Source organism: Diabrotica virgifera, chromosome 8 (genome assembly GCF_917563875.1).
Source record: "Diabrotica virgifera virgifera chromosome 8, PGI_DIABVI_V3a".
Lineage (NCBI taxonomy): Eukaryota > Metazoa > Arthropoda > Insecta > Coleoptera > Chrysomelidae > Diabrotica > Diabrotica virgifera.
The window spans coordinates 1328609-1344090 of NC_065450.1; the positions used below are offsets into that span (position 1 = coordinate 1328609).

General features: G+C 33.6%; 2 protein-coding genes across 19 annotated transcripts in view; one reads left to right on the plus strand and one right to left on the minus strand.

The window, feature by feature from the left end:
* Positions 1-15482, minus strand: part of LOC114337883 (prominin-1) — a 940102-nt gene that overhangs the window by 846109 nt on the left and 78511 nt on the right. The gene's annotated exons all lie outside the window — the stretch shown is intronic.
* The window catches only part of LOC114337881 (D-aspartate oxidase), a 47908-nt gene that overhangs the window by 3256 nt on the left and 29170 nt on the right, over positions 1-15482 (plus strand). For 3 of the 4 annotated variants that reach the window (XM_050658575.1, XM_050658573.1, XM_050658574.1), the window contains one exon: positions 14739-14988. In XM_050658575.1, coding sequence (XP_050514532.1) covers positions 14748-14988 — 241 coding nt within the window. In that variant the 5' untranslated portion in view covers positions 14739-14747. Of the gene's footprint in view, positions 1-4416; positions 4508-14738; positions 14989-15482 lie in introns of all 4 variants that reach the window. The other variant, XM_050658576.1, reaches the window with a different exon arrangement.

Below are 15482 nucleotides of genomic sequence, written 5' to 3' on the forward strand. Positions count from 1 at the left end.
TAACACTTTTGCTCTTTTCTCGATTGAGTATTTTAGGTTTTGTTGTAGGTACATATTATTACAATCACTGAATGCATAGCTAGTGAAAAAATTATCACATTAACTGAATTAATAATTTGCAATTATACAAAAAATAACAGTTATCCAAGAACATTCAAAAGCCATCTCTTTAAGCTAGTTATGACATTGTCAAGTAGAATGACATCCTAGTAATATGTACATATTCATACCAGTGTGAATTTTAGTACACGTAATTTGCCATGTAAAGACAGAAAAGGTAGGGATAGTCGTAAAATATTTGCGAATTATGTACCCATAGCCTTAATACGTGCAGCAATGTCTCGTGATCGTTTAAAGACCATGTTACGATTTATCAGATTTGACAATGAAAATATCCGGAAAGAAGGCAAAAAACCGATAAGGCTGCACACATAAGAGATATCTGAACAACGCTAAATACAAATTTGCAACAAGGCTACACACCATTCGAAGACATAACCATCGACGAACAATTGTTTCCGTATAGAGGCCGTACAAGTTTTACGCAATACATACCTTCCAAACCCGCTAAATATGGTATCAAGGTTTTTTGGGCTTGTGATATATCAAATGCGTATCCCTTACAAGATCAGCTTTATATTGGAAAAGCAGCAGATGGTTCACGACAAGTTATGATGGCGAACGAACAGTTTTGGATCTGGTCACATCCACATCTTATAAAGGCTCTGGTCGGAATGTTACAACAGACAACTTTTTTACCAGTTTTGGACTAGCTAAGTCTTGAACTCATGGCAAATGACTTTAGTGGACACAGTTAGAAAGAACAAAAGATTTCTACCCACCAATATGCAAGTAAATAAGGAAAGAGCTGTTTTTTCTACTAATTTCGCATACAATCCTTATGCTACTGTATGTTCTTATGTGCCAAAGAAAAATAAAGCAGTAAGTAGTGTTACTTTCGTCCATACATACTACAAGCAAAGTAGAAGACACTGAAGTAGCGAAACCGGAAATAATTAAGTACTACAATGAAACCAAAGGAGGGGGAGTTGATACCATAGATAAAATGCTGAGTGAGTATACGGTCAAGCGTCGAACATTACGTTGGCTTTTTTATAATACGATTGACGTCACTGGCTTAGCATCCTACATTATATATCAAGATCACAATCCGTCACTAAAAACAAAGGACCAACGCAGGAAATTTTTAAAGGATCTTGCTAAACATCTTTGTTTGCCTTCAGTTCAATCTCGAAGTAAAAACCGGATGATGATGAGGAGTCAATTTCTTCGTAGTGCTGTAGAAATGGCCTTGGACGAAACATAATATTTTCTGTAGTTGCTCCACCTCAAGTATCTCACAGCACTCGTGGATCTACGCCAATAACCGGACGTTGCCATGTGTGTCGAAACGAACGGAAAAAACAGCGTAAAACGAGGAAAAGTTGTGTAGTGTGTTCTCTACCTGTGTGTGACGAATATTATTTTTGTCTAAAACGACATGTATGTGTTGCGAAAATCCACAATAACATTCAGTTTTGTATTTTTATTTAAATAAACTATCATTTAATAACAAAATAATTATTTTATAACCTTTATTTAAACAAATTAACAATGTACCTATGCCATCTTTTATGGGGGTCGGAATTATTTATGCCTCCTTCTAGGAACAAAATAAATATTTTTTCGTTATATTTGGTTCACATAATCTTCTGGATAAATGTAGAGATGTAACAAAGTTTCAAATCTCTACCTCTTTGAAAAGGAAAGTTATCACAATTTGAAAACTCAAAAGTTACAATTGTACCTACGCCGCCCGACAAAGGTTAAACAATTTTTTTTAGACAAATTCAAAAAATAATTCTTTCACTTCGAACAATTTTTTAGATCATTTGGGTCATTCGGAGAAAAAAAAGTCTCTTGTGATTTTTCTCTTACATTGATTGTTTTCGAGTTGTACGTAAATTTGCCTGTACTATTAAATAATGCAATATGGTTCTCTAATTATGTAAAAAAATTTTCGATTTTAAGATATATTTAGCCCACCGCTAGCACTTAAGTTTAAAAACAATCGAGTACTTTTCGACTTTTCCACTTGGAGCAGTTCTTCGCTTTCTTTTGTAGATTAAATATATAAATATGTTATTATTAAATATACAAATATTATTTTGTATATTAAATTGTACAAAATAACCTAGAACTCACCAAGGGGTGGTAGCTGCCATCGAGTTCCAACCCTGCCCACCCATCCACCCAACTATGTAAGCAATTTTTAATTTCCTACTTCATAGTCTGATTTGCTATTAAACTTTGGCATGTTGCTTCTAGATGCTACTTCTTCTTCTTCTTAAAGTTTCCTCTCCTATCGGAGGTTGGATATCATAATGGCTATGGTCACTTTGTTGGCGGCTGCTCTGAATAGTTGTAATGAACTACAGTTAAACCATTCTCTAAGTTCCCTCAGCCAGGAGATGCGTTTTCTTCCTATGCTTCTTCTTCGTTAGATCCTTCCTTGCATAATAATTCTCAGCAACTCATATTTTTCTCCTCTGGTAATGTGACCCAAATATTCCAGTTTTCTAGTTTTTATACTTTTCATAATTTCTAACTCCTTATTTAAACGTCGTAGCACTTCAACATTGGTAATCATTTGAACCCACTAAATTTTCAATATTCTTCTGTAACACCACATTTCGAACTCTTCTATTATTCTTATGTGTTCTCTCTTCAATGTCAATGTCCAAGCTTCCATTCCGTATAGCAATATAGAAAATATGTAGCATCTTAGAGCCCTTAATCTGAGAGGCAACTGAAGGTCTTTGTTTGTAAGCAGTGTCATCATTTTTATAAATGCTTGCCTTACAGTTTCAATTCGGACTTTAATTTCTCTGCTTTGGTCATTTTTGTCATCAACCCAGGTTCCCAGATATTTGTATGTCTTAACTTTTTCTATTTGGGTTTGCTCTATCATTAACCTTACATTTCAATGTTCTGTTTTTTGAGACAATCATAAATTTAGTTTTTTTCTTGTTTATTTTTAGTCCGTATCGAATGCAATAATCATTAATTCTATTTAGCAATTCTTGTAGCGATTCCAGGGTATCTGCCATTATAACGGTGTCGTCAGCGAATCTTATGTTATTTACTATTCTTCCGTTTAGAGAGATTCCATCACTTAGCTCCGCTATCGCTTCCTGAAATATGGCTTCACTGTACAGGTTAAACAGTAGCGGCGACAGAACACAACCCTGTCTTACTCCTCTCTTTATATCAATATTCTCGGATTCTTGTTCTTCTATCTTTATATTTTCCTTTTGATTCCAATACAGATTGATAATAATTCGTAAATCTCGTCTGTCTATATCTCTGTTTTTCAATAATTCTATTAGTTTTTCATGTCGGACCCTGTCGAACGCTTTTTCGAAGTCGATGAAACAGGAATAAATATCCAGGTTCATATCTAAGCATCTTTGAGAGAGGACATTAAACGCAAACAATGCCTCTCTTGTTCCAAGTCCTTTGCGGAACCCAAATTGGGTATCATCCATATCATATTCTAGCTTTCTGTATAATCTTCCATGAATCACCTTTAGAAATATTTTGAGGGTATGGCTTATTAGTGATATTGTCCTATAGTGCGAACAATCTTTGGCGTATATTGTTTTTGGTATTGTTACAAAGGTGGAAGGTGGACACCAACCATTTCTGAGGAATTTTTCCGGTTTTATATACTGCCGTGCTAAGCCCAAAGGCGGTAACTGATTTTTTATCGAAAATGAGATTTTTGTATTTTTAGGTAGAATAGGGTATTTAGTATATATTTATAAAGTCTTTGAAATTGTAAAAGCATTATATTTTAAATCAAATTGCAATTTTGTTAGCGGTATCTACACTTTTCAGTTAAAATACTAAGCCATTTGGCGGTAAATGTTAAATACTATGGCGTTTTGACGGTATCTGCTACAGTTGCCGTCCATATACCTTAGCATATTGCACTTACCTCTAATCTACGTTAAAGAATGCTACGCCTACATTTAGAAACCGCCAAATCGCCTTAGTATTACGAAGTACATTCGGCCTAACTTTAAATGGTTAAATTATTGTGTTAGTTAAAACAGTTGTGTTAGTAAAAGAAATAATTAGCGAGGATGATGAGAACTTTTCGAGATTATTATATCTATTGAAATGTATTTTCATTTTTGTTTATAGTGTTTCAAGGATTAACTAATTATGTTGTCCTAAACAATATGACTCTGCTCCAAGTGGATGATTTATATCTTTAATTAGGCAGTAAGAGATTTTCATATTTAAAAATATTCCTTTTTTTTAATTAGGTTTTAAAAATTTAATAATATATCCACACGCTGTCCACAAGCATTTTTAGAAAAAGAGACTTAAAATATTTTGTTTTTTTAGAAAATCAAGAAGTAGAGTCGAGTAAGAGTTGTGAAACACGAGGTGAAACCACTGAAGACAATATTATAGAAAGAGGACAATTTATTGTAAAGTAATTACAAGAGGTGAAAAAAAAATTATGTTCAGCCTGTACAGGCGCAATGTTTGTTTCATACTTAAAGTTTTCTGTAATTAACTCTTTGTTGGTCGTACATGGGATTAGCAGTCCCATTGATTGCATTTTTTTTTGTTTTAATACAACCTATTATCATTGTTTAACTAGACAATATCTAGTAGTCTAGTTATACAATGCTATTATAAATAGGTAAAAGACAATGTGATCATATTTTAATCATAACATATAACTAGTTTGTACAATACAACTAATAAAATGTTAAAATTTGCCCTAATTACATTAAGTAATCAATATGATATTGTGAAATACCCAATAACATAACAATGTGAACAATACAATGTGAACTTCAGAATCCGCCGGTGATATCCAGGTATAAAGTCTTCTTTTAGCTAATTTAAATAAGGTATTCATTACTACCAGCTCCTCGCTTTGGCAGAATTCGACGTCTCTTTCCCCTCTCATTTCTTTCTCCCAAGCACAAATTCTCCCACACATCCATCCACTTTTCCTTTTCCAATCTTGGCGTTGAAATCTCCCATCACCAACAATATGTCATCTTTTTTTGTGGATCTTATGATTTCGTTCAATTGCATGTAGAACCTTTCTATCTCGGCCTCATCTTTGTCGGCAGTAGGTGCATATATTTGGACAACGTTTATCTTTTTAGAGAATGTTTGTAACTGAATAATCATAGATGCTACATTTGCACGTATCTAACCACCCCTATTATTAAACCCACATACGGCCGAAGATGGCTCCGTTACTAATTTGACACCTGTTTCAACAGCCTATGTATGGCAGAGTAACTTCCATAAATCTCCTTTTGGATAGCTACCAGTATTAATAAATTCTTGAATGTCTTCATCAACAAGATGTTTCGTCATTGGCGGCTCCAATACTCTCCTTTTGCCAATTTATTAAACCAATGTAGGATTCCTATTCAAATTTGAACTTGAGAATTTCAAATTTTCTTACAGTGTTATTCAAATTTATAAGATTTTATTTCGCTTTCGACCTGCACCTTAATATCCTTTTGTATCTTAATTCTCTTGTCTACGTGAGTCAAAGATCATCGTTAGTAAACTATTTTCAGGATGGCCTTAAAAGCCATTTCGTGAACACAGGATCAACTACAGTTTTTAGTTCGTCACTTAAATATATGGAATATACAAGTAGCTTCCAAATGTAAAGAGCTCCAAAATATACACTGGTACAGTTTTTACAAGAAACCAAACTTAGCATAAACTCGCAGAATATACTCTGTTAAAATTTTTAAATTAGGCGGCGGCTTTTTAACTTCAATGTAAGTCCTCAAGATACGATTCCCCGTAGTTAGCCATCTTGCATGAGATTACTTGCCAGAAGAGTTATTCGCTTAATTATATGGACAGTTTCTGGTAGATAGAAACAGTTCGTGAAGTATGCTTTTTGCGAACGCACGCGATATTATACATCGCGTAAGTTCGCAAAAAGTACTTCACGCACAGTTTCATACAATATTTTATCTTCTTCTTCTTAACGTGCCCTATCAAGTCCCCTTGACGTTGGCGATTAACATGGCGAAACTGTCTCTGTCTCGAGCTATTCTAAATAGGTGTTCTGCTTTCTTTATTCCTGTCCACTCCCGGATATTCTTCAACCAAGAGGCCTGCTTTCTACCAATTCCTCTGCGTCCATCGATTTTACCCATCATAATAAGTTGAAGAATATTATACCGGTCTCCCCTTACTACGTGTCCAAAATAGGCCATCTTTCTATATTTGATGTTATCAAGCAGCTCGCGGGTAGCATTTGCTCTCTTAAGGACTGCCACATTTGTCAGCATAGCCGTCCATGGTATTTTCAGAATACGTCTGTGCAGCCACATTTCAAAGGCCTCCAAACGGTTAATGGTGGATATTTTTAATGTCCATGCTTCGACACCATACAAGAGGACTGACCAAATGTAGCATTTAATCATGCGCTTTCGAAGTTGAAGTTGCAAGGTATCATTACAGAAGAATGACCTCATTTTTAAAAATGTGGTGCGGGCTATCTCGATTCTACATTTTATCTCTTTATCTGGATCTAGTTGTTCAGTAATATGGCAACCAAGATATTTAAAACTGGGTACTCTTTGAATTATATGACCATCAACATATAAACGTGAATCTTGATGGGCCAAACGGCTAAATACCATGTATTTTGTTTTTGAACAGTTTATATTTAGGCCAAACTCTCTTCCCACTGTGTCAATGGCATTTAAAAGGTGTTGTAATCCATTCATATCATCACTTAAAATAACTGTATCGTCTGCATATCTGATTGTGTTTATCAGAATTCCATTAACCTTCACACCCCATTCCAAATTATGCAGCGCTTCCTTAAATATTCTATCTGAATACAAATTGAACAACAGTGGGGACAGTATACAACCCTGTCTGACACCTCTTTGTATTTTGCATATTTCTGTTGATTTTCCATTTATGCAAGCTGTCGCTGTTTGACGCCAGTATAATTTTTCTATGATTCGCACATCTTGACTATCAACTCCTTTATCCTTTAATATTTTAATTAATTTGTGATGTTGTACTCGATCAAAGGCCTTCTCATAGTCAATAAATACAGCAAAGACGTCTTTCCTTTGATCTCGGCATTTCTGCAATAACACATTTAGTGCAAAGAGTGCGTCTCGGGTTCCCAGTCCATTTCTGAAGCCAAATTGTGTTTCATCCTGGTCTTCTTCACATTTATCTCTGATTCTACTGTGGATGATACGTAGAAAGATTTTCAAGGTGTGGCTCATAAGGCTTATCATTCTATAGTCGCTACAGTTTTTCGGACGTTGTTTTTTTGGTAGGGTTATGAATTCGGACTTTAACCAATCTTCAGGGATATCACCAGTCGAATAAACATCATTGAAAAGTTTGACTAGTATTCCAATGTTTTCCTCATTTATGAGCTTTAACATTTCTGTAGGTATGTTGTCGGGACCAACGGCTTTCTTGTTTTTTGCCAATTTTATAGCATGTTGTATTTCTGATTTTAGTATTTCTGGTCCTTCACCTTCATCTAAAGTGTCCAGTTCTTCGGGTCTATCATCATTATACAGTTCATTTATATAATTATACCAGGTAGTTCGAATTTCGTGTTCATCTATTATCATTTTTCCCGACGAATCGGTTATAGTATGTGGAGTTTTCTTATAATAAAGACCAGCTACTTCTCTAACATTTTTAAACATATTAAACGTATCATGTTTTTCATTCAACTTTTCTAATTCCTTGCATTTATCCTCCATCCATTTTTCTTTAGCTACCTTTATTTTTTGTTTAATTAGTTTCTGTTTTTCTTTGTATTCTGTTTTGTTATATTTCAGTTTTCTTCTCTGCTCCATCAATTCCAGGATTTCATCAGTCATCCATTGTTGTTTTTTGTGCCTCTGCATCGTTGTTGTATATTTTTCCATTACTTTCCAGGTAAGATCTTTAAACGTGTTCCATATTTCTGTATTGTTTTCATTTGTTGAATTCTTTAGCTGATTATTCAGGTCATTTTCTATTAGCGTTTTGTTGGATGCTGATATATGTAATTTTGGTGTTTTGGGGCTTTCTTCGACTTTTTTGAGCTTCACTTGGATGTCAGCTATTAGAGGGTTATGGTCTGAACCGATATCTGCACCAGGATATGTCGTTGATCTCTTGACACCATTCTTAAATCTCTTGTTTACTAGAATATAATCTATCTGATTTCTAATTATATGAAGTGAGTTATCTCCTGGTCCCTTCCATGTATAATATTTTATCTACGATAAACAAATAAAAAAAGCTGTAACTCTTCGTCACTGGAATTCATTTATATTCTACAATTTTTAGAACTTAGATATTTAAAAATTCTAACTACTTTCAAACCACAAAACTGTCAAAATTTTTGTTGTAATTCATTGCTCATATTGTCATCACCATGACAACGCGAAAGTTAAGGATTGTCACCATGACAACGCGAAGGTTAAAAAAGTGCGAAAAAGTAAATCCCACTTAAAATACATTGTTACTTCACGCACACTTTAAATCCTTCTCGTACTGCTATCTATAATACTCTGGGCTAATTAGCAAAATACAAGGAAAAGTTATTTACCAGCAATTTTATTGCTGGAATCGAATCTTGTTATTGTATGTATTAATAATATAGGTATGCAGATAAGTCCGCAGATAGTGTGCTACTTTTTTTATAAACAAAATGGCGCCCTAAAATCGTGTTTTTTTCAATTTTTGCTCTATAACTCCAAAAATTTTAACTTTACACCAAAAATACTTAAATAAAAATGCACCGCAATTAAATTATGCATAGAGACGTGTTTTTCCCGATTTATTTCGACGAAAACTTTCCACGGAAAAAGCGGGTTTTTCCAACAAAATCTTTAATTTTCAACTAAAATTTTAGATAAGTAATTGTTAATCAATAATTAAATAACATGGTAATGTAAAAGCCCTTTTCATATATATTACAATTCCAGAAGCCGATGGACATTGAATGAACTGTTTAGCAGAAATTGAATTATTAATTAAAAATTTACGGTCACTATAATAACGACAATAAGTATGATGCATAAGAATTACTGTGATTTTTTCATAAAAAGATACTATACCTATCTAACGTACTTTGCAGAATTAAAATTGGACTATTTAAGCGGCTTCAGGAATATTTTAAAGTTATAAACAAATTTTTAGCTTAAAAACAAATAGAATATCTCGGGAAATATTAAACTAAATTAAATTCTGAAGACGGTATTCGAGAAAAAGCGGCAGGACGCTTCTTTTAAAAGAAAAACGTTTAATTATGACGAGTGGTTACTGAGATACAACCGGTCAAATTTGACCGGAATTTTCGGCAAAGATATAAACAATAGCATCATAATTTTCAAACCATCACCTTTTTATTTTTGTCCTCCTTCTCTACACCAATTTTCATATCTTTAAAATACTCATAACATATATTATTATAATAAAAACTATCGATAATACGTGTGAAAATTGCCAAAAATAGCAAGATTCCAATCAAAAATTAGGTTTGAGAAAATGGAACCCTCAAAGTTCAAAATCGGTATACGTTAAAAAAATGCATTTTCTCGGCTTCGCATGGAGCAATTTCCTTCAATCTTTTCTTGTTCCCTGATAACTCGAGTAGAGCCATCGAACTAACGTATTATTAAATGTCAAACTTGCTTTTGTTTTGTTATAATAGATTTATTTATTTATAAGAACAGAAAACTACATATTTTTTCCAGTTGTTGGCTTTTTTTAGATAAATTTACTACAACTGTACCTTTTAAAGTTAAAAACATAAATGTTCTCATTTGAAAGCTGTATAATTATTTAAACAATTCTAATTTAAACAAATTAAAATTTTGTGTTATAATAAATAAATTAATTTATTATAACAAAACAAAAGCAAGTTTGACATTTAATAATGCGTTAGATCGATGGATCTCCTCAAGTTACTTGGGAACAAAAAAAGAATGAAGGAAATTGCTCCATGGGAAGCCGAGAAAATGCATTTTTGTAACGTATACCGATTTTGAACTTTGAGGGTTGCATTTTCTCCAACCTAATTTTTGATTGGAATTTTGCTATTTTTGGCAATTTTCACACGTATTATCGATAGTTTTTATTATAATAATATATGTTATGAGTATTTTAAGGATATGACAGCTGGTGTGGAGAAAGAGGACAAAAATAAAAAGGTGATGGTTTGAAAATTATGATCCTGTTGTTTATATCTTTGCCGTAAATTCCGGTCAAATTTGACCGGTTGTATCTCAGGAAATACTAATCATAGTTAAACTTTTTTTATTTTAAAAGAAGAATCCTACCGCTGCCTTTCGAATACCGTTTTTACAATTTAATTTAGTTTAATATTTTCCGGGATATTCTATTTGTTTTTAAGCCAAAAAATTGTTTATAATTTTAAAATATTCCTGAGGCCGCTTAGATAGTCCAATTTCAATTCTGTAAAGTGCATTAGATAGGTATAGTATCTTTTTATGAAAAAATCATCGTTATTCTTATGCATCATAATTATTGTCGTTATTATAGCGACCGTAAATTTTTAATTAACAATTCAGTTGTTGCTAAACTGTTTATTCAATGTTCATCGGCTTTTGGAAGTATAATCTATATGAAAAGGGCTTTCACATTACCAAGTTATTTAATTATTGATTAACAATTACTTATTTAAAGTTTAGTTGAATATTAAAAATTTTGTTGGAAAAACCCGCTTTTTCCGGGGAAAGTTTTCGTCGAAGTAAATCGGAAATATCACGTCTCTATGCAGAATTTAATTGCGGTGAATTTTTATTTGAGTGTTTTTCGTGTAAAGTTAAAATCTTTGGAGTTATATAGCAAAAATTGAAAAAACCACGATTTTCGGGCGCCATTTTGTTTATAAAAAAAAGTAGCACATTATCTGCGAATTTTGCATACCTATATTATTAATATATACACTACAATCATAACATTCGATTCCAGCAATAAAATTGTTAGTAAATAACTTTTCCCAAAAATGGCCTCTTCTCCGATAATAAGCCCAGAATATAATGACAGTTTTCACAAATTAAAAATTTATACCTAATATGACATACAGCAGATAAATAACTATTTTAACACGGTTGTAGAAAAAGTAAGTTAAATAAATCATATTTGTTATGTTTATTATTTGTCCCAATTTTAAAAACGCTGGGAACATTAAAATTTCGTAAAGTTTTCTCAAGGGCACAACTCTATCGATTTTTGCAGCAGCTTAAATAGCTTTTTCGCATTATTTTTCGTTTATCTTTACAATTCAAAAGTAAAGTTTCCAACAAAGTTAACCTTAAATTGTTGTTTTTGGCCGACTGCCAAAATATTGTTTCGCGCAAGCAAGCTGGATGGTTTTACAAAACATTGTGATTTTTTACATAAAAATAAATTTGGATGTATCGTAAAGTTATCAAAGTATGGTTAGTATAAAACTGCAAAAGTTTGGGTTCAGGACGGTAAGTCTCCGGGTAAAGATGACAGTGTTTACGAGTTTCCAATATATTTACCACAGAATTGGCATTTATATATGTGTTTCATTCTTAACAACATTTTGAACACTGAAAGTGTTCCGTAGACTTTTCCATAAAATGCTTGTAAACTCGTCTTATTCTTTTTAAAACTTTAACAAAACTACAAAAATTTTTAGAGACATAAAATTAAAACTTTACTCAAACTGTATGCCCATAGCACGTATTTTTTCTAATTTTTTTTACTCGTGCGACAAGTGCAAAAGAAAAATATTGTGACGCGATAAATATATAGTCAGGTGGGAGAGAAGAATCAACAACAAATTAATGACTATGTTCTAAGAATCTACCATCATTAGGTTCGTTAAGTCACAAAGAATCAGATGATTGGAACATGTAGATAGAATGGCAGTGAACAGAAGGTCTAAACTTATTATGTAATCGGTCCCAAAAGAAGAGGTAGTGAAGTAAAACCTTAACCCTAGGAGGACTAACGAGGGTTAAAAAGTATCCAAAACATTGCATTACATCCGATTTTCTAAATACTTTTGTTCCTAAAAATCTCAAATAATTAGTAGTTGTCGGCGACTACTGCCCTATTATTTTATTTTGTTCAACAGGCCATGTAGGCCCTGGGCGAGAAAATCTCATATAGCGACCACTGCCGGGTTAAATAGACCTATTTTAACCTCAGGAGTCTAAGGATAAGCTACGGTTCATTCTTTACCAAACACCCTGTATATCTAGCAAATAGAGCTTTCTAAAAGCGTACCGGTAGGGATTATAACATCAAACATAATCACAAAAGGAACGAAAATATTAATATCACGTACACGTATCAGAAACGTGCACGATGACAAACAGTGATGAAAAACGTTGAGGCTGTTTGAATGTAAAATCCTCAGACATATTTATGACGTAGACGCTATAATTTTGAACTTTACCGCCTTTATAGTGATCCTAGTATTGGTAGATCCATCAAACTAAACAGGCTGCGTTAGCTAGTCCACTTAAAATGAACTAGATGAAGAGCTCGAAACACATTTATAACCAAAGACAAGATGGAGTGGGAAAAAGAGGCTAGCTCAGAGCACGATTTAATGATAAGGTGGAAGATGACTTTCTAGTATTAAGAATACGAAATTGGAAAACCAAGGCGAAGGATAGAAAGAAATGGAAGCTGATTCTAGAACAGGCCAAGACTTACCAGGGGTTGTAGAGCCAATGATGATGATGTTATTACCAGTAGCTAAAAAATGGTATATTTTTTTAACCAGTTACCAGTTTATACATATATGGAACCAATTTAGTGATTACAAATGGACCCCGCAACACTCCTTATGGAAAAGTGGTCCCGGTCAAATTTAACGAAAGTTTGGTCAATGATACTCCTCGATGTGTAGATTAGTCCATGGGACCTGGGTCTGAATAACTACTATTCTCGAGCTACAGCCTTCTGAAGTTATTGTATTCTACTGCTCCGTTTACATTAAGTGCACTAATTCATGGTCAAATGAACGAAAATATTTATTATTGGAAGAAGAGAGACTCATGTTCTTCATGCATACTTGCGTCCTGTATATGAATTTGTGACCAAAAATAGATGTATCGTATTTTAGTCTTCAGGAAACCACCGAAAAGTCCTCAAAAAATTAAGAAGTGCGATATAAAAAGTGCTACTAGAGCAATATAAGAATTATCATGTTTTCATGAATGCTTTACAGTTATGCAGTTCCGCTTGATCTTTAGAATACTACTGAACAGTGGCGGATCTAGGGGGAATGGGGGAATTCCCCCGTAACACGGTCCAGAACTAAAGTTAACGTTGTCGAAAGATAAAAAATACATTAGCTGGCATGAAACATGCCCGCATATCAGATATAAGACAAGTAGAGAACATGGAGTTGATCTCAATGCGAAAAAAACAAAGTACCTGGTAGTCAGTAAACGCTAAATATTAATTGCAATTGTCTATGGAAAAATGAGGTTTACGTCATCTTCAACTACCTGTACGTTAAGATTTTGCTAATTTCGGTTAGATGCGTCATATGCCGTGTTAACTAACGACCTATTAGGACACTTAACATTGGGTTGATGTCTTGCAAAGCCTAAAAACCATAACATAAAGATCATATGCTTGGGCTCATATAACCATAACTGGTTATATGAGCACAAGTACCCACAGATCTCGCACCAGATTAACAGGTACAGTAGTACCCGCTAATCGGTTCTTCTGCAGGCTCATCTTCACCAACCTTGTAGGTAATAAATATTTGGTGTCTTGTAGCTTGCCGAAACCTAGAAAATATTCGACCTCTTATGAATCCCGATTCATCCATATTCCCATCAATAAGAAACTCTTCGTCATTGTCTCTTATTATTTTATCTTGTATGCAAGACGGTGCCAGTTCAATTTGACATATCTCAATCGTAAGGTATTTTAGGTATTCTAAGACGAAAACAGGAAAATCGGCAAAATTGTGATTACGAAGCCTTCTCCATTGACCATTTTTTCTAATCAGATTGTCAGTCTCAACTCTAGTTTTTACAAGATTTAGAATTATTAACCTCTGTCATAATTATTATTGAGCATCTTCAGCTGTAGCACCTTCCATTATACAATATTTTGTATTAAAAAGTTCATCATCACTGGCTTTAGAACCCCTGGTGGACCTCGGCCTGTTCAAGAATCAGCTTCCATTCCTTCCTATCCTTTGCCTTGGTTTTCAAATTTCGTACTCTTAACATCCGCAACTCGTCTACCACCTGGTCCTTAAATCGTACTCTGACGAAAATGATTTTTTCTTCTTTCAATAATAAATAATATTTTCATTCACCGTGAATTAGTGCACTTAGCGTAAACCGAGCACCCGACCTCAACAACTTCAGAAGTCTGTTTCTCGAGAATAGTAGTTATTCAGACCCAGGTCCCATGGACTTTTTTAATCTGCAAATCGAGAAGTATCATTGACCAAACTTTCGTTAAATTTAACCGGGACCACTTTTCCATAAGGAGTGTTGCGGCGTCCTTATACAAAAAATCTTTCAGGCCGTAAAGTAAGACTTTTTATGGGTTAAAAAATTCCCTGTTTGTTTTTGCTTATTACCAAACTACCCTGTATATAAATCTTTTATTACTTCTTCGAACTGTCTACCTTAAGTGTATCCTTTCCATTTTTCCAGTCGATCAGCATGAGTAAGAAGTTGGCCATTGTAGGAGCCGGTGCAATCGGACTAACGACTGCATTGGCAATTCAAAGAAAATTTCCCAATATAGACATTACAATTTTCACGAAAGAAGTGAGTCCTCACACGACGAGTGACGTTGCAGCCGGACTGTGGGGACCGGTCTACTTGAGAGATACTCCGGATGATAAAATTGCTTATTGGTCCCAGGAAACATATGAGCAATTGTTAACATGGTGGAAGCAGGGTAAGTTTTATGCAATAGATAGCATTATTAAAAGGGTAAAATGATATTAGCCTTTGTTTCAATATACTGTATTATCTAGTTGACTTTATTTTGTTTTCCATTAGTATTTCTATTAACTAATAAACATAAATAAGTGTATTTGTATTAACCCTGCTGTCCCGTTCGAGTCAACTACACAAATGTACTGTTCGGGTCAATATGACACAACTATAGTTTAAGCTCTTTAATCGAAATAAAATAAGCTAATGGTGATAAATAAAACTTTATTAACAAGAAATTATGGTTAATTAAACAAAAATTATGTTGTTAATATAAATTAAACCTTATTAACAAAAACAAAAGGCATTTTTTATTTCCTAGTAACAAATATCTACAAAAATTTAATTCAGTTTAAACTGGGACATTAATAAAAAGAATGGATTTTACAAATATGTTTGTGATATAATTCAACATAATAATTTGTCTTGTTATCGTTTTTACGGCAAGTTTACAGC